Source organism: Linepithema humile, chromosome 2, assembly GCF_040581485.1.
Source record: "Linepithema humile isolate Giens D197 chromosome 2, Lhum_UNIL_v1.0, whole genome shotgun sequence".
NCBI lineage: Eukaryota > Metazoa > Arthropoda > Insecta > Hymenoptera > Formicidae > Linepithema > Linepithema humile.
In genome coordinates, this window is record NC_090129.1 from 20,213,334 (window position 1) to 20,235,810 (window position 22,477).

The 22,477-nt window shown below is 36.6% G+C and overlaps 5 protein-coding genes across 11 annotated transcripts; 3 read left to right on the forward strand and 2 right to left on the reverse strand.

The window, feature by feature from the left end:
• The first annotated feature begins 197 nt into the window (after positions 1–197).
• On the forward strand, positions 198–8,507 carry Vps15 (vacuolar protein sorting 15). The gene is made up of 17 exons (XM_012379075.2): positions 198–501; positions 902–1,082; positions 1,159–1,302; positions 1,422–1,576; positions 1,667–1,857; positions 1,953–2,689; positions 2,867–3,175; positions 3,346–3,729; positions 4,017–4,343; positions 4,544–4,873; positions 4,949–5,114; positions 5,234–5,347; positions 5,444–5,636; positions 5,844–6,009; positions 6,093–6,363; positions 6,481–6,811; positions 6,900–8,507. The coding sequence occupies exons 1-17, from the start codon at positions 410–412 to the stop codon at positions 7,114–7,116; spliced, it is 4,308 nt and encodes a 1,435-aa protein (XP_012234498.2). The 5' UTR covers positions 198–409; the 3' UTR covers positions 7,117–8,507.
• Positions 7,788–15,410, reverse strand: Sec20 (vesicle transport protein Sec20). 5 transcript variants are annotated; one of them, XM_067348664.1, is made up of 7 exons: positions 15,112–15,410; positions 14,521–14,938; positions 13,473–14,452; positions 12,896–13,354; positions 11,802–12,538; positions 9,403–11,719; positions 7,788–8,838 (listed from the first exon to the last, which is right to left on the reverse strand). In XM_067348664.1, exons 1-3 carry the CDS (start codon positions 15,187–15,189, stop codon positions 14,265–14,267), a joined length of 684 nt encoding a protein of 227 aa, XP_067204765.1. In that variant the 5' UTR covers positions 15,190–15,410; the 3' UTR covers positions 7,788–8,838; positions 9,403–11,719; positions 11,802–12,538; positions 12,896–13,354; positions 13,473–14,264. The 5 variants fall into 5 exon arrangements, with proteins under 5 accessions (XP_067204765.1, XP_067204764.1, XP_067204766.1 ...); XM_067348663.1 differs by having other exon boundaries at positions 9,403–11,031; positions 11,125–12,538; XM_067348665.1 differs by having other exon boundaries at positions 9,403–12,538; positions 12,967–13,354.
• On the forward strand, positions 12,440–14,139 carry LOC105679220 (neuronal calcium sensor 1-like). Of its 2 annotated transcripts, XM_012379132.2 has the most exons (4): positions 12,440–12,575; positions 12,906–13,233; positions 13,492–13,690; positions 14,027–14,139. In XM_012379132.2, the coding sequence occupies exons 1-4, from the start codon at positions 12,452–12,454 to the stop codon at positions 14,072–14,074; spliced, it is 699 nt and encodes a 232-aa protein (XP_012234555.1). In that variant the 5' UTR covers positions 12,440–12,451; the 3' UTR covers positions 14,075–14,139. The 2 variants fall into 2 exon arrangements, with proteins under 2 accessions (XP_012234555.1, XP_012234554.1); XM_012379131.2 differs by having other exon boundaries at positions 13,492–14,139.
• Positions 15,411–15,590: 180 nt separating the features above from the next.
• Positions 15,591–18,377, reverse strand: Idh3b (isocitrate dehydrogenase [NAD] subunit beta, mitochondrial). Its single transcript, XM_012378982.2, has 6 exons — positions 18,238–18,377; positions 17,591–17,650; positions 17,312–17,521; positions 16,691–17,082; positions 16,414–16,603; positions 15,591–16,243 (listed from the first exon to the last, which is right to left on the reverse strand). Exons 1-6 carry the CDS (start codon positions 18,277–18,279, stop codon positions 16,013–16,015), a joined length of 1,125 nt encoding a protein of 374 aa, XP_012234405.1. The 5' UTR covers positions 18,280–18,377; the 3' UTR covers positions 15,591–16,012.
• On the forward strand, positions 18,194–22,472 carry lost (methenyltetrahydrofolate synthase domain-containing protein lost). 2 transcript variants are annotated; one of them, XM_012378981.2, is made up of 6 exons: positions 18,194–18,335; positions 18,664–18,857; positions 19,105–19,508; positions 19,626–19,972; positions 20,044–20,281; positions 20,462–22,472. In XM_012378981.2, the coding sequence occupies exons 2-6, from the start codon at positions 18,842–18,844 to the stop codon at positions 20,837–20,839; spliced, it is 1,383 nt and encodes a 460-aa protein (XP_012234404.1). In that variant the 5' UTR covers positions 18,194–18,335; positions 18,664–18,841; the 3' UTR covers positions 20,840–22,472. The 2 variants fall into 2 exon arrangements, with proteins under 2 accessions (XP_012234404.1, XP_012234403.1); XM_012378980.2 differs by having other exon boundaries at positions 18,197–18,335; positions 18,661–18,857.
• Positions 22,473–22,477: the final 5 nt, after the last annotated feature.

Sequence of the window (22,477 nt, forward strand, 5' to 3'; positions counted from 1 at the left end):
TAATTTTTCTACATGTTTCTGAGCTACTTTTGACAGTGTTAGGATGCTCGTAAAATATTAAAATAATTAAAACGTCTTTTTTTTTAATTTTTGGAAGGATTTTTGTTGTAAAATTTTTTAGAACATTTTTAAGACGTTCTAAAGATGTCTTATTAGGACATTTTTAGGACTTGCGTTTCAAATCTGGCGTCACCGGCATCAGTTTAGTTTCTTTCCATTGCCATTCTATTTTGACGAAAATTCCTAATGCATAGAATATATCTTGTGCCAATGCAAGAATTATAAAGTACTAAAATCATGTCTGCTACATTCTCGTTGTGGCTGCACTGTATAAGATGCAAAAATCACGAAAAATGGAGGCCGAGGGTGAATACATTGCTTTTATCTAAGCCTTCATCTCTGCAGCAAAATGGGTAATCAGTTAGTGGGCATCGCGCCCAGCCAAATATTTCCAGTAGAACACTATCTGACGGATCACAGCGATTTATTGTTCGATGTAAAGTAAGTGCTCGATCAATTCATTTCACTTCATATGTGCGTTCTGCTAGTCAAGTGCTGTCAAGCCGCATGTTAAAATGCTGCAGGTGTTTGATAATAGAAACAGCTTATTACAAATAATTCATGATGTTATTAATAATATTATAAGTAATATCATGAGACACATGTAATACTTCTTTATTTACTGAGACACAATTTTCCATTGTATTTTAAATGACTGCACACTTTATATTACACAGTAATATTTTTAATAATAAAGCTTTAATGTACACTTGCAATATACACATTGAAAAATTTGTCTGAAAATATTGTGCATAAATATTTATGATAAAATTGATTATAAAAGAATGTTTACACAGTGATATAAGACTAAATAATTTACAAAATTCTTTGTTATCCACAGCTTAGGAAGTACTAGATTTTTCAAAGTGGCTCGAGCTCGTAGCCAGGAAGGCCTGATAGTTGTAAAAGTGTTTGCGATTCATGATCCAACATTGCCATTATCCGCCTATAAGGACAAGTTGGAGGAGATTAGATCAAAACTAGCATCAGCTGTCAACTGCCTACCATTTCAGCGAATGATTGTAAGCACTATAACAGTAAACATATGTTATATGGCTTATTTAGACACTGTTAGAATTAATCATATGCTTGAATTAGCTCACAGAAAAAGCAGGCTCAATAATGCGGGAATATGTCAAATATTCTCTTTATGACAGGATCAGCACTAGGCCATTCTTAACGAGCATTGAAAAAAAATGGATCACTTTCCAAGTATTATATGCTCTTCATCAAGCTCATAAGGTATACTAACATGTATGAGCTATTTAAAAATAAAGCTACTGAAACATCTATAAAAAGTAATATACAATTTAGCAGAAAATTAAACATAATAAAAGTGTCTTTTTTTTTTTCTTTTACAGTTTGGGGTTTGTCACGGTGACATAAAACTGGAAAATATTATGATAACCAGCTGGAACTGGGTATTACTTACAGATTTTGCTAGCTTTAAACCAACTTATTTACCAGAAGATAATCCTGCTGATTTCTCATATTTCTTTGATACCTCTAGAAGAAGGTGAAATTTTTATCAGTTATATATTTTTTCCTTTTTTTTTACGTTAATGAAATTACAAAATAATCTATATTTTTCTATTCATATTTTTAGAACATGTTACATAGCACCCGAACGATTTGTAAAAACATTGTCTTCGGAATTGAGTAACACATTGTTGTTACCGGAACAGGAGGTAAAAACTGGCGATTTGCATCCTATGATGGATATCTTTTCTGCAGGCTGTGCTTTAACGGAATTGTACAATGAAGGTCATCCACCATTCGATTTTTCACAACTTTTGGGTAAGTATAATATTTAATTTGATTGCTTTATACAAAAATCTAATTTTTTAAGCTCAAATCTAATTTATTAATCATTTGCATATTTAAATATTTAGCATACAGGAACAACGAATATTCTGTGAGCAAACATTTGGATAGTATAGATGACACGGGAATACGAGAATTGCTTGGGTCAATGTTGGAGAGAAATCCAGCGAACAGAAATAGCGCGGAGATTTATCTGGCTCAAGCTCGCGGCACAATTTTTCCGGAATATTTTTATTCCTTCCTGCAGTCGTATATGCTCATCTTTTCCGCCGCTCCGATTTTATCTCCGGACGAGAAAATAACTAGATTAAAGAAGGACATTGGAAACATTATAAATATATTAAAGACGGAAGAAAACGAAGGAATGAAAATAAGCGGAACGAAACCTGTAGAAAACGCGAAATCTAGCCAATGTGAGAGTAACGTGGAGTCGATTAAGGACGATTCCGGCCACAGCGAGGAAAATACGATGGTCGAAGTAGACAGCGATCAGAGCTCCGACAAGACCGATTTGAATCAAATTGACATGAAGAGCACGGTGCAAGATGTTGGCAGTGACATGCAAGTGGAAGTGGAGCCGGAGGTGAAATCGTCCGAGGATCAAACGTGTGACGCAGAATCCAGAAAACCAGTTTCCGCTTCGATTGAAATTTTAGAAGGTCTCGTTATTATTACTCAACTTGTCACATCTTGCATAAGAGGTCTGCACCATTCGCAATCCAAATTGCACAGCTTAGAAATATTGCTAGAGCTAGCTGAGAATGTTTCTGACGAGACGATTCTCGATAGGATATTACCTTACATCGTAAGTATTATATTTACAATTGTTGGTTTTTTTAAAAATAAGATATCAAAATTATTTTTTACGAATTTCTTGAGCTGAAAAGATTTCAGGATTTTCCCGATATTATATGAATTAATTATTGTACGCTGCATATTGTGTTAATTAATATATATATTTTTTACAATCTTTTACGCACAGTTCCATTTGGTTCACGATCCGGCACCGCGAGTGAGAGTATCGGCGATACACACTCTGACAAAGTGTTTACATCTTGTGAAATCGATACCATCTTCGGACGTGAACATATTTCCCGAATACATTCTGCCAGGTTTAGCACATATAACTCAAGACGACGCAGTTATCGTCAGGGCAGCTTACGCGGAGAATATCGCACATTTGGCGCATATCGCTCTGCGTTATCTAGAGAACGCACATCTGTCCAACTTGGGCAACAAAGAGGGACCAAAGCCGAGTTATGATAGCGAGCTGCAAACATTGCACGAAATGGTACACACAAATAAATATTTTCATTGACACAATATCTATAACATTCGTAACTCATGAATAGAAGAAAGTAACGTAATTTGCTGTAATTTTAATCATTTGAAATTAGTTGAAACACTTAAATTATCTCATTTTGATAATGGTTTTTTTTTTTAAATATCTTTTCTGTCTAGGTTCAACAATCGGTGTCTATGTTGTTGACGGACCCTCACAATTTAGTGAAACAGACTTTGATGGAAAATGGAATAAATAAATTATGCGTGTTCTTCGGCAAGCAGAAAGCTAACGATATTTTGCTCAGTCACGTTATTACCTTTTTGAACGACAAGGAGGACAAAGAATTGAGAGGTTCCTTCTTTGAATGTATCGTCGGTGTGGCCGCGTATGTCGGTTGGCATAGCAGCCCCATACTAATGCCGCTCCTACAGCAGGGTCTGTCCGATCCTGAAGAATTCGTGACTACGAAAGCCATAAATGCTATGGCAACGCTTACGGAGTTAGGCTTGCTGCACAAATCTGCTCTCTATCAGCTGTTATCAGAAACTATGGTCTTCCTGGTACGTTATCATCATGATGGCAGAGATGATTTGATAAATATTTAATACACGGGCATTTAATATGCAATTCAGATTGCTTTTTCTTATAAAAAATCCTTTTTAGAAATTTAGAACCAATATTTTTTCATTGATAAATTTATAATAAAATTATCAAAAGATTGTAAAGTATTAAAAATTTTGACAAAAGCAGTAGGCTCTCAAATTTTCTCGCTGAAGAAAAATTAAACTTATTAAAGAATGTGAAATTAAAAATTAATTTGACAGTTTTAAGACATTTTTCTTTGTAGGTTCATCCAAATCTATGGATACGGCATGCAACCGTTGGCTTTATATCTGCAGCAGCGAGAACTCTAAATGTGGTGGATGTTCAGTGTAAAGTTCAGACGATGCTTCAACCGTACTTGAAGCACTCGTTAATTCAGATAGAAAAGGAGATTTTATTACTAGAGGCTCTCGTTCCTCCCATATCCAGAATAGTGTACGACTCCGTGGTGAAATATAACGATGTCGAAGAGTTGTTCCAAGTGCTCGAACAGAGGCAGGCAGCTAGAGCGAAAGCCAGAACGGGCGTGGTATCGCCACAATACAACGATATGAGTACTTCTTTACGAAATGTAAGTAATGTTAATTATTAGCGGTCTTCAAAATAATATTTAAAGAAAAGACAAATTCTACTCTACAATAATAATAAAATTAAATATTAAAATACATATTTATCTTGTGACAGAAATTTGTGTCACACACTAGCGAATAAAACGCCTCACATGATATTATTAGTGTACAAAGAGATACAAAAAGAAGCAATCTTTTTTAGCTTTTCAGGCGATTGAGCTCGGAGTCGATGACGGAAGCGGTTGAGAATCAGTTGCTGATCATGAAGCCGCACTTGATGAAGATCAATAAGTACCGTAATTCCGCGGACACGAAGCAGAACGCCGTCAAGCCCGCGGACGGTAAGCTGGAGTTAAGTCCGATAAAGGATCGAATAAGACATCACGTCGTCATGTTGTATCCCGACACCAAAGGAGACTTAGCTCTGCCACCTTTCAAGAGGTTAGACCGAAGAACGTCGGAGACTGTTGGCACGTACGCAACGATGAATCAAGAATGGCGCACGATGTTTGCAGCTCAAGACAGCGCCCAGGTATTATATCGATGATACATTGCTTTTTATATTGTTCTGTGCGCTAATTCTACACTTATTTCACTACTGCGACAGCATGCTATCGTCAAAATGTCGGACATGACTGGAAGCAGCGGCAGTCCTAGTCAAAGCATACACAGCGGGGACATACATTTATCACCACATCATTGTCTGTCGGATATGGCCAGCATAAATTCCCTCATGAACGATCATTCGCTCCACGAACGATCTTACATACAATGTAAGCGAGATTAATGCAAATATAAAAAAAAAAACAGTTTTAACTTGAAGATTTGTTTCTGTGAAATTTTTGTAGAAGATAATTAAATTAATAATTGATTTAAATGATTGCTTTTGCAGATAGGTGCGCGCCCTGTCGATTGGAGGTGCGGCAGCTGACGTGCCGGAAGCAGGAGCAGCACGCAGCGGTATTGAGAGCGAAGCGTTGGGCCAACAACGTCGCCTGTGAAGCTGGTAAATAAATATCAAATCTCAGCCGGGATTACATTACATTATATTTTAGGATTATCACGATGTGCTTGCTTATTCATTATTGATGTTGCTTAAAAGGCTCCACATCACTGCCGAAGGACTGGAGGCCCCGTGGAGTTCCGGTCGCGCATCTTCACGAGCACAGAGCTGCAGTGAATAGATTGGTTTCGATACCGGATACCAGCTTATTTGCGAGCAGTTCCTCGGACGGATGCATCAAAATCTGGGACGCCAGCAAGATGGAGGGACGAAATATTGCTAATCGTTCTAGGTACATTTTTCTTTTCTTCCAAGACAATTACGTATAACAAATGCTTGCGCTCTTCTTCACTCCAAAATGATTATAAAATTAATTTAAAATTCAAATCATACGCAGAACATTTCTGAATCCAATTACTAGAAATTAAAAACTTGACTTTTATCATCTTTCAGATTGCAATATCATAATATTCATTTTTTAATATTGTGTTCTAAACAGACAGACATACATGCATAGAGGAGGTCCGCTGATTGGTTTGACCGCGTGCGACCAAGGGCAGTCTTTAGCGAGTTCCGCGAGTACATCCGGAACGGTATTCGTACTTCGGATCGAGCCGAACTCTAGTAAAATGAGTCTGATTGGCACTCGTCAGTTGGATCTCCAGGTAACGGAGAAATTTCTGTAACAATATAAATATTTAATGCACTGAACTTTTATTTAAAAAATATGTCGGGACTGATTCGACAGGAAGAAGGATGCGCTGTCGACATTCAATATTTGGACTCCGGCTCGCAATCTGTTCTCGTGTACGCCTCGTTGTACGGATCGCTGGTAGGCTGGGACTTGCGGTGTCCCGGCACAACGTGGCGTCTGGAGAACGACTTGAAGCACGGAGTCATCACGTCGTTCTGCGTAAACAGTCATCAGCAGTGGTTGACTCTTGGCACAAGTTCGGGCATGCACATCTGTTGGGACTTGAGATTTCAGCTACCGATAACGGCCATCAAGCATCCGACAGGTGAATGATCGCTGATTTAATTCCACTGATACTCTTGTATCGTTTATTTGCAAAGTCAATAAATATCTTCGTAAAAGTGATGTAGCTTAAACCGCTGTTTACTGGTTTTTTTTTAAGGCGCCAGAGTGCGAAAGGTGATCACGCATCCGACGGAGCATTCATGGATCATCTCGGCGGTGCAAGGCAACAACGAGATTTCCATGTGGAATCTGGAGACGAATCATCGACAAATGGTTCTGTGGGCGTCGAGCGCGCCGCCGTTGAGTCGCGCGCAGGTCGGCGACAGCGTATGGGCTATGTACGCCGGGTGCATCGATTGCTCGGGTTTCCTTCTGGCCGGCGGTACCGATATGCGATTGCGCTTCTGGGATTTCAGCAGGCCCACCGCGTCTTACATCGCCCTGCCTGCCGCCAACGACGTTCTCACGCCGAATTCATTGGCATACGAGTCAGTCATGAAATTCATTCATCTTTGTCCGATACGTAATGTCGTGTGATTGCGCGTTAATACAAGATGTCGCCTTTCCTACTTACAGTTTACGATTGATCGACGGAACGAACGTCGTGCAGGAGGTGTTGGTGGACGAGGATTCTAACCCGTCGTCCGGAAGTGACATGAGAGGAAGAAACTTGGAGGAGAGCGGCCCCGAGACTCCCCCCTCCGGCCAGCACGACACGATCTCCGCTGTTGCTATGTCGAACATGTGCGTCCTCACCGGCAGCACGGATGGCCTGATACAAGTCTGGAAATGATTGTTCTCCTCACTCGAGCGACGAGGTTTTATCACTCTGCAATGCGGAATTTCTTTTCTGTAATAACGAAAACCGTTGTGATCCAAGTAAGAAATAAGTTATTTTGAAATGGTCCAGGCGCAAACTCGATAGCGCCGGGCAGAATTTATAGTCTATCTCAATATCTAATTTATTCAGGGGACAGGCGGAGGAATTGTTACAGCGATGTGAATGCGATACCGCGATATTTCATTTTCGCAAGATTACTAATCATTTTTTTTAACAACTTCATGATTTCATATATTAAAAGTCCTGAGAATAGCGCATTCACATCGCACACTGTTCAAATGAACTATACAAGTCAAATCTATTTATTTTGACTTATATAATTTAATAGGAATTAAATTCCAAAATACAATTTTTTATAGGTACAAGAAATATAAATCGATTGTTTCAATTAATAATTATTATTTCAATTCAAGTTATATTTATGTTGTTCAGTTTTCTTGAATAACGTTAGGAGCTCTCGCTTTTTTCTTGAACCACAAACATCGACGTACGCACGACGCCGTGCTGTACTAATTCTGTGATCCCGGACTGTACATAGAGCATGTAATATACGCGATATTTAACGATTACCGATGGTTGCGTCATGGAGGCGTGCATTTTTCTTAAGAAAATCCAAATTCACATTATCGTGTAATAGTGTATATAGTTTATTTTTGTACGTAAAAGAAGAGAGAGCTTCAGAGTATTACCGATGTATTAGACAAATGTAATAGTTTTGGAATTGTTGATTCTGTAAAATAGACATCTGTCTAATACGCAAATCGATAGACAGGCCTTCGAGATATCTGAGTATCCGCGGATGCTTAGCGGGTTCATAAGCGCACCGTAAATCTAAAAAGAGAAGTTACGCAAACCACGAAGTAACTTTGCAGCACAGTAGAACGTTTTTGCAATCATAAAGTGTTCAAGAAAATGATTCATAAACTTCATTTTCACGGACTAACTGTACCTCGAACAATTTTCCTTTACTCTGATGCCAAGTTGCTCTCAGCTAAGTTTTATAGGTTTTTCTTTTTCTTTTTTTTTTTTTTTTAAATTTAACATGGGTGCGAGTATGGACTGAGAAATGAGGCATGCAAGATTCGTGTACGAGCGATGTGACACATAGACAATTATTTCCTCGCTTTGTACTTTATATGGCGTACAGTAGTAGCTGCAGTGTAATCGCGAGTATTTATGTATATTAGTTGCTATAAAATATTCTCACACATACACACTGATACACACATGTACATGAAAGAACACATATGATCATACATCAAACACTGACTGAAATACTCATAATCAGTGAACGTATATCGTCGACAGCTACGTTGTTACAATAAATTCATATTTTTAACGCATGATATCTTTACATTTGGCACGACAAACCGGGGAGCTTTCTTTACCAGGGACAGACGGGCGCGGCGGGATAAGGCGCGCGTCCTGCGAACGCGTAAGGATCAGGATTAATCGTCCTGCAGATCTGCTTCCAGCGCTCCTTACCGCCTCTGTTTTGACGGTATTGCTGGTTTGGTCCGTTTGCATTGTATCCGTTGTTTCGACTATCGTATGAAGGAAACCATAGGTCGAGCCAGGGTGCGCAAATAGCGGAACTAACCAACAGCAGCAGCAGGAAGATTAGCTTCATTTTCACATCTGCGAACTCTGGATGTTTTTTTAAACTGAGATGATCTGAAAAAAAGGAAGATTATTTCTGTATTTTGATTTTTCATGAAGATTCGTGAGTGTTTAAATTCCTTAAATGAAATCTTTCTGATTGAAATTTAATCTTATTCATTTAGGGTTTTTTGAGATCTTGTTTAAGGTATCTATTTTTCACTGATAAATAACTGAAACTATTATTTTCTTATAATTATCTACGATCAAGTGAATATTTTGTAAATAGAGAATGAAAGTTTTGTTAAAATTGCAGTTGATTTTAGTGTACGAGTGCTTCCACAAAATATCACAAGTAGCAATGCACAAAAGTAGACGAAACGGAAACACGTTCACGCACTAAAAGATATATGATGAAAACGTCGTTGCGTCACGGGCTCTTTTTCTTGGTGACTTTCAAATTTCACACTTTCTGAGTTCTGAGAGACACTCTTTCTGAACACTATGTCGTCTCATTAATAATTCACAATTTACATTCTTAAATTTCCATATAGAAATTAACATATTAAAATTAAAATCACATATAATTTTGCTGTAAGATGACTGTGGAAGAGCAAGGATGTGATAATCTGTTTTTACCTAATTGTAATCGCTGTGACAAGTGAACACTACCGCAGTGGTGAGATGCTGGGTGCTTACTGCTGTTTTATATACCGCCAACCTATCGCCCTACCGCTCAGAAAAATACATAGTGATGAATCCGCGGTGCTTTTTGATGATGAATCTCCCCGCACTTGGTTGCACAACGATTGTTTTTAATAAGAAGAATATGTAATACTCTATCGTGATTATTCACAATACGTCATATGAATACTTGAATTGGAATAACAATCTAAGAGTATTAACATGCTCAACGCGTTAAACTTTATCTTAGCGATTCAAACTTCGATTTTTATAACAGACTTCCGAATTTATGATTAATCTATGTTTAATGCACTCTTAGTTTTTTTTTCCACATTTTTATATCATTTGAATCTGTTGTTTTTGTTCTTTCGGAATTTTCTAAACATTTAGAATTCAAGTATACGATCTGTCTTGTAATTTTGCATTACAGATCTTGGAATTTTGAATTTATGATCCATAAATTTCAGTTTCACGAAGTTCTAAAGATCTAGATTTATTCTTCTACGAAGAGATCAAGCAGATAGACAGATTCTATATCCAGATAATTCCGTTTCTTCACGATTATTTCCTCGATTTGAGATTCTACACGTGCTGACGAAATGACGCACGTGTTTGAGCGTTTTTGAACTTGGGGAATCCTATTCCATTGTCCATACCGATTCACATGCGATATGCGTAGCGCTTATTCGTTCTTTCATTCATGTATTCCGCGCACGCAGAGAATATCGTTCGCGTAGAACGCAGAAGACGCATAAAACGCTGATTCTCCATTATAATTACTCATTTCTCTGGCACGTGGCCGTATCTTATGATAATGACATTTTCACGTGATTCTATGCGACGCAAAAGGAAAAGGAAAGAAAAATGAAAATTATGTACGCTAATAACGATTATTCGAAAGCAAACACAGCTAACTGCATCGATGCACGCGATTAGATCGGATCGCGTTCGGTTCCTCGATTAGCATTCGATGTTTAATTCATAAATCGCAGCTTTCGGCTGCGTTTATGTACATATCCGCGAATCCGGTGTTCTGCATAAAATAATAATTTCGCAAACGCTGCCAGGCACGTCGTTGCATATCGTGCGTGTATTCGATCATGAAGTGCATCGCCGGGTGCGGCATGCATTTCCTCGAGATTGCGAAAAAAGATCGCGTGACTCACATTATAATATATACAGATTATATATATATATATATATATTATATATATATATATACACATACACACACAGATATATATATATATGTATAGTCCGCGAGGCAAATTGATCCACGATATGTGCAGTTTTCATCCTCGCTTCTTCCTATTTCTTCCGCGCTGGCGACGAACTTGATTGGAAGTTGCTCTACATCCGAATATCGTGTCAAGGACGCTGCTTACGCTGATACCGAAGACAGCAGCGGGTTATCTTACCCGCAAACTTGACACACTTTTCGCGCCGAGTCGCGAAATGATTGCGTTGATTAATGGAGCACAAGCCGCCCTTTAATCCGTTCTTTCTTTCAAGCTTATGATTTCGGTATTATTTTTGTTAATGTTATCTGAACTAAGCGGCGACGTAGAAGATTTGAATTAGAATCTGAAAAAAACAATAAGTAAAATTTACAATTGCTTGCAATAATACTTTTTTGGAAATTATAATTCTATTTAGAAGGAAAGTGAATTTACTCACTCAATTAACATTAATTCATGTCGATGCAATCAGCCTTAAAGCTTTAACGTAGATCCTAATATACAATTATCGGGCTTCTGGAGTTCGTCATCTTATAATTCCCGACCTTATTTACCTCGCACGCAATCTCGCAGGAAACTGACGACAATATACCAGTAATCAATGTTTAATACACATAACACTGATTGTGAGTTATATATCACTCGTGAGAAACTAGGTCACACATAATCAAATAAAAACTCAAGTGGCCTCGAAGGATCTCGAGAGTTAATAAGCCCGTTTATCGATGACTCATAAATTGCAGACGAGGTCGATCATTTCACGCAATTTCATATTCACGAGCCACCCCTCGTACTCGATCCTTTCCGTTTAAGGGTAAGCTAGGATTATAGGCTGTTGAACACTAACTAGATTTACTCCACAATTTCCTATTAACGTAATCATCAGTCAGCAGCTGACTATTAATAGTTTTTTGGCTAGAGAAAAGCCATTTAGCAGTTTTATACAAGCTCGTAATAGCGTAGCATGTAAACGAGCGATTTTTCATGCTTAGTCGAAATTCAGTCGCAATCCACAGTTATAAATATAGATAGATCTATGAATAAAAATAATTTTATAAGTTCAACGTCGCAGACAATAAATATATAAGCGATTTGAGGAAGTTTTTCCCGGCTTACTCGTGCGAATTGTTGGCGAGAAGTTCCAGAAGCACATTCTCCGAGAAATATTTACAACTTCTCTCCGAGAATTAATCTTGATTCAGGCCAGGTCTGACATTTTGGAATTTGGGCCGGGTCAAGGTAGTTTCATGCGTGTCAATTATAGTTATAAGTCGATTTATTGAGACTGTTGTTGACGGAAACAACAAACGGGCGGAAACAAAGTTTTAAGAATTCATATATCAAATAAATATAAAAATTATTTCTCGTCAAAACTCATATGCCAGCCAATAATTACGACCTTAATCAGCAAGGTGACATAAATTACATCTTGATGAAATTAATTAATCCGCATCCGGTAGTTGCAATCCAACCATACCGTTGGAAACGAGTCGATGGACGATGTCCGATGCGTTTAAAATTGTCCGGACACGCCGCAAATACGCGCTCGTGTGTCGCTTCTCGTTGTGGATTTGCAGACATGCCGCGTCTGGTAAATCGTCTAAATATTTTGGCTACTGCAGGCTTCATCAAAACTATTTCGTGCAAAACAGCCGGCTGCACCACGTGCGTCAGTTCCGCTCCGCTCGACGCTCGCTGACAAGCGTTTCATCAAGACTGTCCTTGTTGTCGTCGGGAACACGTTTTTCGTTTATCACCGAGTCCGAATGTCGAATTCCGATAGTTACGTCGACAGTAAAGGTAGCTGCGAGTCTGTCCACCCATCCAGCCTCTCGGTAAAGATGCAACATAGTCTAAGGAAAATGAGAAAGAGCATCCAAAAAATCACTGGTACGATTCATCTTCTTTTTATAATAATTGCGCACTTAAAGCGTGGCATTGATAAACAAAAGTAACTAAGCAGCACTTTGCTAGAACTACGCGTAACTCCAGTTCTAATTTAATTATAACTTTCAAGTCCACATCATTCGAAATGTCGATGCGAAAGATTTAATGAAAGAGAGTTCATTGAAGTTACAATTTAAAAAAAAAACACGGTTGTTCTAATATTAATAATTCTTATGTAAATCAGATTATTTCCAGCGAAGAGTCATCGTATCGAGCCTCAATTTTAGATCCTACGCATATACATCACAGAATTGTTTGATTACATTTTTACAGAGAGCATCCAGGAGGACAAGCATTCACCGTACATGTTTCCCGAGCAACTTTCCACCCTGACCTGGCGCACTGGCTTCTCCAAGGACGAGATACGCAGGCTGTACCGCGCCTTCAAGCAGCTGTGCCCGAGGGGATGCGCGACGACTGGCGATTTCAGGCCCGCGTATGCCAAGCTGTTCCCGTTAGGCGATCCAGCCAGGTACGCACAAGTGGTGTTCAACAGCTTCGACAAGGACGGCGACGGTATCGTCAGCTTCAGCGATCTCCTCGGAGCCATGGCGACGATCATCCACGGCAACGTGGACGAGAAGCTTTCTTGGATATTTAGGTAAGAGCTCATCCATTTCTTTCCATTGTTTCTTATTGAGTTCTCCGATAAATTCAGGGAACAATTTTCTCTCGCACAGAATTTTTCGACAGATTTAATTGTGGAGTTATTTGATCTTCAACTGTGGGAATCAGAAAGGATATTTTATTTTAAAAAATTGATTAGATTCTTTGATCTGTCTAAAGACGATTTTTCTTCAACTAAATTGACGATCTCGAATCAAGAAGTGAAATACTCACTGGATGTACTGTCTATCAGGTTCTACGATCTGAATAGGGACGGTTGCATCACGAGACGGGAAATGCTGGCCATAATATCCGCGATTTACGAGATGGTGCAGGACGTGCAAAGTATCCAGCCCGCGGTTAAAAGCCAGGTAGACAAGTTCTTTGAGAAAATGGATACGAATAGAGACGGCGTGGTCACCAGGGAGGAGTTCATGAGCGGATGTAAAAATGTATGGGCTAAGAATATTCTATTACGTTATGAGGATAATGAATTTGGATTTGACACTAGAAGGACTGTGTTTAGGAGAAGAATAAAAGCTTAAAAGTTGCCTTCTATCAAACAATCTATCATATTTTACATTCATATCATTTGCTAGATTCAATGTTTATTAATATCGACATCAATATCCATTCAAAATTTATATATGATTTACGATTTATAGATGCATTGCAATCAGTCTTTTTAGTGTTAAAACTCAGTATAATGCAATAAAATCTATTTCGATAACACGAACGTAGAAGCGTATGTATATATTGGAAAACTTCATAAATTCTATTTTTTACAGGACACTATTATATACAACCAGTTATTTTTATTTGATAAGATTTGGTGACGGAATGAAAACGATTTTAAAATATTAACGAGTGACTTATCCATGTGTAAAGTTATTAAAATATTTACAAAAACCCACCTTTGTTTCCCTCTCACTCGTTACCAGTACATATCACATTATTTCGTATAAATAAGAATTCCTGTGCTCACATTAGAATATCCCGAAATACCTTAGTCCCATAATTATCCACTCAGAATAACCTTTTTTGTAGAACATAAAATACGCAAGCTAGGAAAAAGGCGAAGGCTAATATGAGCAATGCTTTATCGGTGACCTCGCGTCTGCCGTATTTTCCTAACAGTTTTCCAGATTGTAATATGACCTGTTGTTGATGCTCCAACTCATCCTTAGTGTCGCCAACTTTGTCCGAAGATGTTACTGCAATAAATCCATAGAATTGTGATACTTGTAATAAATTACATCAAATAATATAATGCGATACATACGTAGGGTGTCCAAAGTGTCAGCACTTCTTTGAGTTGTTTCAGCCAAATGCCTCGAAATGCTTAACAGTTTGTCTGTTATCTGGCCAGATGAGTTCGCCAAACCCTGTTTGTCATGCCGTCTACGAAGAGCATTTTGTTGCTCCTCCGGCATCGAAAAGAGATTTTCCCTCGCCAATTTATCAATAACGCAGGCACTGACAACATTGGCCTTGCGAAAAGCTGCTAAAGTAGTGTTTAATTGTTCTTTATAACTGCTCACATCGGACAGAAGCTTACTTTTTTCTTCCTTATTTGTTACATTTTTCACAGCTTGAAGTTCTAAGTTGTCTATAGCTTCTTTTAACGATGCTATTCTGAGTCTACCCTTTGCATTCAGCAGATCTAGCATCTCCAGTGGTCCGTTGCATTGTTGTATATCCTTGATAAAAAATACATTATTATATTAATTCGTTATTGATATTAATAAGATAATTAATAATTTATTAAAATATAACTGTTAATTTCGTACATATTGTTAATATATTTAACAATCTTGTGATGAATGTAACGCTAAGGTTAGATTATTTTTTTACACCGCTTTAATATATTTACTTGAATTATAGCGTTGATTTCGAGAAGGTCCTTGACTATTATTTGTCGAATATATTCTGCATGAGTCTTAGGATCCATTGACTACGTAAATTATTTATCTTACGTTACTTCTCTGTATATGTGATACGTAAGCACCAAATTTCAATCAGCTGATCCAGCCAGATGTAGACTTGTCACTGCTACACTTCAAACATAACCTCTAAAAAAAATCAAAATAAACGAGATCAAAGTGATAAAACAAGTAGAAGATAAATAATAGAAGAGAAACCCAAGTATAAAAAAAATTCAGAATCTATATTCAAATTGAAGACCATGTGTTCATTCAAGATACTTAATCTATGAAAATAAAATGCTTATTAAAATATATATTTCTAATAACTGTGTGTCTATTTCTTTGACACAACTTGGTTTTCTAAATTTATTTTATAATTAATAATTTTAATTTTCTTTAGATAACAGTTTTAATGAGAATCATAATATATAATTTATCTATATATTTATTTTTTTTACTAGAATAACAATTAATAATAATATAAATATAATCTCTACGCGTTAACGCAATTTATTATATATAGATATTATACAAGTTGTACATGTCATGCTATTAAAGAACTAATTATGCAACCGGATTTCCACGATCACACAACGTGCAGAGAAATTTCTTTTTGTTTGCATATTACTGTTTACAAATAGGAATTTACATTATAGACTTCTAGAATTTACATTATAGACTTCTAGAATTATATAATTTTACAAATTTCATAACATATGTAAATTAGATATACCCTATAACGGGTGTGGCACTACAATTCATATGATTATTTCAGATTTTCCAGGTAATTTCGATATAATAAATTTACGACCCAGAATCTTCTACGTCCTTCTATGTCGAGCTTTCTCGTTAACGTAGGCTGTTTATTACAGCGGCGGTGAAATCCGTCGTTGAGCTTTGCCCACCGAGATCTTTTGTAAGCACCTTTCCATCATTCAACACGCGATTCAAAGCCTCTCGAATCTGCTCACCGTAACGTTTAAGATTCACGTGATTTAGCAGCTTTACCGCACACAAAAACAATGCCGTTGGATTTGCGACATTTTTGCCGACCGCTTCGGAATATGTGTGCCTTGCACCCTGTTGGAAAATGTAAATCTTAATATGTAAGGTTTTATTTTTTAGAAATTAGCGTAAAGAAGCGTCAAATTCGAGAATACAAAAATTTCTCTTTCCATATGAATCTAATTGCATTATGTGATTGTAGTTTTTACGTTATGCAAATATAAAGCCAAACGTTTGTGTGTTACCGGTTCAAAAACGACACATTCGGCGCTGTAACTAGCACCAGCGACGACTCCTGCACCACCGACCAAACCGGACGCGAGATTGTCCACAATATTTCCATACAAGTTCGGCATTACCATGACGTCGAATTGGTGCGGATTGGAAACCATTTGCATGGTGCAGTTGTCGACAATCATCGTCTCGAATGTAATCCTATGTTATTAGAAAATAGAAGTATAAAATATTTTGCAATAATTTAAAAAGCAGTTAATATATATAGGAAAAACATTATTAAAGCACCTGGGGTACAATTTGGCAATTTCTTGGCACGATCTGAGGAAGAGCCCGTCACCGAGCTTCATTATGTTAGCTTTATGAACACATGTAACTTTCTTGCGATTATTTTTTACAGCATAATCAAACGCAAACTTTGCGATTCTTTGGCTCTTAGTAGCAGTTACAATTTTCAGGCACTCAACCACTCCTTTGACAGATTCGTGCTCTAATGCAGAATATTCTCCTTCTGTTTGTTCTCTGATAATAACACAGTCTACATTCTGATGCCGTGATTTAATGCCCGGCAGAGATTTTACGTGTACAACGTTTGAATATAAATCCAAGCTCTTACGTAATTTCATGTTCAGAGTCTGCAACTCTCCAGTCATGGAGTGATCTGGAGTTGCTAGGATACCCTGTAAAAAATATACATAATTGTTAGAAGATTATTCTTTGAGACCTTGTTAAAGAATATAAATACATATTCTTTAACATGCAATTGTATATGTCTTCTCTAACTAAATATATAAACTAAAACATTTATATACTTTAATTATTAATATTGTGCAGTATTTATTATCTTTGAAATGTAGATTGCAAATCTAATCTAGATTACATATCTAATCATTTGATATGCAATCAAACCTTTAAACAGACTCGATTCCTAGCAATACTGTTGGAGACTTGATCCAGAGGAGCGCTTAGAGTTGGATTTACTTCAGACAGAAAATAAGGTTCAAACTCAACCGGGACATCTGCAGCTTTGAACACACTCTGAACCGCGACCACAAGTTCTGGTCCAACACCATCTCCTGGTATCAAGGTACATTTCAGTTTTCCTTCTTGTTCGACTGTCTGAAAAAAGAATGATTGTCACATATGTCCAACTGTTAATTAAAAAATAATATAATAAATAATACGTACTGGTTCTTGTTGCAGTATTGAGCCTACATGCAGGGCTCTAACTGTGCTCTTCTGAGCAGCCTGTGAACACAAAGTATACAAATTACAATTGTATCTTTACTATCTTGCCTTCCAGATTGTTTCAACTTTAAGATCTCTACATCTGATCTTCTTAATTAATGATGATTGCTATTAATTAAGCACTACTTTTAATTCTACTTTATTGTTTGGCTCAAATATGATTATATGCCTATGAGTTCCATTAGCCATGTTTCTCAGTGTTGAGATTAATCCTTCTTGCATAACTACATTCAAACTTTCCGCTTTTTCGATAGATAAAAAATGTCTTGATTGAGTAACATAATAAGTGAGTTCGGATCGTGTGCTCTAATCGATCTATATTAATTCACACATCAGATAATCACAGAATGTATTCGCAGTGAATCGAAATGAGCGCGTTTCTAACGGTTTCAGGAACGGTTAGAAATACGTATATTTCGGATAAAAATACTCGAATGTGTAATGCCCTTGTGATTGTCTTCTACGCCAAAGATTGTTGCTTTATTTTTACGTGTGATAATTATTGCTCCTTTAATCCATGCTACGTATTCTTTCCACTTACAGGCACACACAACGGAATCACGAAATAGAAAAAAAGGACATATTACCTGGGAGAGCGTTTTGTAGATGTTTCTCGTTAGTAAAGCCATTTTCGACGACAGAGCCGAGTACCGACTGCCTATCTTGCTCGCACTCGTGCATGCAGGTGCGTAATCATGCGCAAAGCTGTCGTATTAATTTAATCAAATTAATTTGTAAAACTTAATAAGTGAATTCTTTAACTTCCTAAACATTGACTCAGAAACATTTTTATATTTTATCACAGAAGAAAAAGCATTAATTTCTTTCATTTATTTTAACAATAATATTAATAAATTTCTATATGATAAGTAAAAGAAAATCTTTTTTTTTTACAAAAAAGAAAATTCCATGCACACACATTTTTAATTATTATATTCATTGTTGTATAATAATTATCGGAAAAAAATTAACCGATGATCTAGTGACTCTTTCGAAATGTATTGATTTAGCAGCGCTAGCTACATTCATGAAATTGGATGGGAAACTACATAGTGTGACGACACGAAAAGCTCCTGAAAGATATCTTGCTCCAAGCAAGAGTGAGATATAGGTTTACAAATTAACTATTCTTCCTGGAATCTGACGGCTATCATCGCGATCCTGTTAGACTGCATTGCTGGATCGATCAAAATGACGGAGATATTACGTGAGTAGTTTTTCATGCGTCATAGACGCAACAGGCGTTTCTTTAATCCTAATGTTTCTAAATCGTATCTAGACGTCAAAAGAAAAATATGAGTATTGTTGTATTTGAGTCATAAATGTACATGAAATTATTTCACACGTTGTTGAATGATTACATATTAGCTTACAATTAGCATTGATATATGAATTTGTACCTAAAAATTAATGTAGTTCTATCATTGTATCTTCATGTTAACAATTTCTTGCAGCTGAGGAATTGACCAAGTCGAGTTTTCGACAAAAAATATGGGACTATATGACAAAGAACGAATTAGTAAACTTTCCTGTTAACATATACAAACGTATCCCAAACTTCAAAGGTGCTGCGGAAGCAGCACAGCGATTGGCAGAATTAGATGAATTTAAGAAGGCCAAAATCATAAAGATAAATCCAGACAAGCCACAAGAGCCAGTACGTCTTTTAGCTCTAGAAGCTAACAAGGAAATCATCGTACCTATTCCTAGATTGAGATCTGGCCTGTTTCTGCATGTTACACCGGTTGCTGGAGCAACAAAGGAGCAACTTAAGATACTAGCTTCCATGCCTAGATTGACGTTTGTTCGTGGCCTAGAACAAACCGGTAAACCACTTGGACTCGATTCTCATATTAAAGTAAGTATATTACGAAAGCAGCAATAACTTATAATACTAAAGAAGTAATGAAAATTGTTAAAAATAGAATGCTAAATTATTTTTTCTTAAATTTAAATATTTTTGTTGTTTATTTAGGTAGATCTCGTTGTGCTGGGATCTGTATGTGTCAGCCGAGATGGATACAGGCTTGGCAAAGGAGAAGGTTTTGCAGATCTTGAGTTTGCAATGATGATGAGAATGGGTACAATAACAAAAAACACAATTGTCATCACGACTGTGCATGATTGCCAAATTGTAGATTATTTACCGCCACAATTGTTCAAAGATTATGATGTACCAGTGGATATAATTGTTACGCCAACGCAAACTATATTTGTGGAGCCCAGACTGAAGAAACCGTCTGGAATTCTGTGGCACATGCTTAGTGAAAGAAGGGTCAAAACCATGCAGGTATTACAGCAGCTCAAAGAGATGGATGAGAAGTATGCATTAAATTGCTTGAATTACATTAGATAGGTTATTTCGTGTAAATACAATAATTGTTTTTCTGCAGAGATGGCAAGATCGTGGTCTTGAAAGAAGTTGATTCTGACGTGGACACACGTCATTACGTTAAAAATCGTATTAAATATCCGAGAAGCAAGAAGCGTTTTAACACAAAGAAAGATGTAGAAAACTCCACTGCGGAGAATGGCAAGGACAAAATTGATAAACCACGTTTCTCACGAAAACGAATATATAAGAAGGTGGAAGCTGAGGAAGAAAATAATCCTAATGCTGAAATACAAATAGTAAGTACTTGTGTATATATTTCACAAAACTGTTGTCCTTTTCCTATCAATGATGGATTCTTTGAAGAAATTAAATCTTTATTGAAATAAAGTCGATTTGACATCAGTTAAAAAAATATGTACATTTACAATATATAGTATCTCATATTCTTTTCTTTATAAATGCATCTTACATTACAGACAAAAGTGGAAAATAACTCGAAAAGCGCACCTCGACGACGTAAAAATTTTCGTAAAACGCATATCGACTTTTCCTTAAAACTCTCGAACATCTCATCCGGTGTAAGAGTTCGTGATTTAAAGAACGCTCTCTTGGAGCGTGGCGTTAAGCCGAGCGAGATAAGCTGGCGGGGTCGAGGTATCTGTTACCTTCACTTCAGCAAACTCAGGAGTGAGACTGCGCTGCTAGATCAGTCTCAAGTAGATTCGATAGTGGCGAATTTGCAGCAGCTCCGAATCGGTGAGTCCGCAAATGATGAGGAGAATTTCATAGTTGTAGAGCCCGATTTCCGAAAACCGATTTCCAGAATCGAGGTAACCGATGTGACGACCGTATAAACAATTATTGCAAACTATATCGGACTCGTAATTACGTTTCTTAGATGGTTGCATCCCTTTGCCGTTAAATATATGGATGTATACCTCCTAAAGCTAATTCTTTTATAAGAGTTTGTCATACATATATATATGTATATGTATATATGTATATATATGTATGTATAGATGTTTCAGACAATGCGCACTTTCCGTCTACTATGAATTCTTTAATAAATTTCGAGATTTTTTGACAAATATTGAATTAGAAATTATGATCATTTTTTAATTTTTATATCTTTACATATTTGACTACAAAGAAAAGTCAATTTTGATTGTACCAAATTAAATGGATTAAATAATATTGGATGCAAATTTAAATTTTTGCTCAAAAGATTGATCAAAAAGCTGAAAGAAATTGCGCAATCTCTGGAATATATTGCAATTTTTTTTACAGATGCTAGTTTAAATGCTTTAATCATACGCATGATGTACGATAACCATACATTTTCTTTTTGATAGTTATTTTACATGTTACTGTTACTTCGCTTAGATCTATATATTGGAGTTGTACTTGCAAATTAGCCCGAAATAACGTGTCAATAACGATGATCTGAGTTTGCTTCAAACCGAGATGTGATATATGGTGCAGTACGAATATTAATATTAATAGTTGTTACAATTAACACAGGTATACCACCTATTTTTGGCTAATAATTTTATTTATACTACTTTCGTATTTATAAGCCGTTACGAGAAAATATCGAACAATTTTCCAAAAAATTTGTCGCAAAACGCGCATAAATAATCTGTGATCAAAAAATATTTAAGAGTAAAATAGCTGTTCCGTGAACAGGTACAACATAGCAGACCCAAGATTGCTCGATAAATTAAAATAATAAAAAAAAAATAACTGTTGAGATTCTTTCAAAACATTGGCGAATACAGTACATTTGTTTTATGTAAAAATATTTTTTTAATTAATCTTTTTTAATCTCTCGATAAAATATTTCTTGATTAATTTTCGACGCGAATTAAGATATGTAATTCAAGATTAGTACAAAGTAACACGCTACAAATATTGATTGCTGTTGTATTTCTTCACGGAGCAGCAGAAATTAATCGTTCTTGATGATTTTTTCCATTTTCTGCCAAAAAAAAAATGTGAATTGAGATATATGTAATCGATGTGAGTAGAGTGCATATCTGCGATAACAATTCGGTAACAATTATCTAACATTATAGACTGACAATAGTTTAAGTGTCATTTACAAAGGGCATCCGAGAAATAAGTGAGAGATGAGTTGTGTCAACGTGTCTTCTTCGTGTGAACAATGAGGAAGAATACTCTATTTTTCTGAATACATATATATTCTCGTGAAAGAAGATATAGATACGAATAATATATTTTTATGCTATAGCCGCTTTAAAGGCGTGTTGCGGTCTTCCATGCGTCTTCATTCGAATGTGCAGGAGAGCGCAATAGCCGTACTAACCGTGTCGGCCCGGCAAGCGGAAAAACGGCAATACTTTGTGATATTAACAAATATGATTTCTTGTTTCTAGACACGATAGTGATGATCATGTAGAATTATGGTGATTACTTTTAATGTATGCGAATCTTGCATATATAAAGGAAAACTTTCTTTTTATTAAACTTGC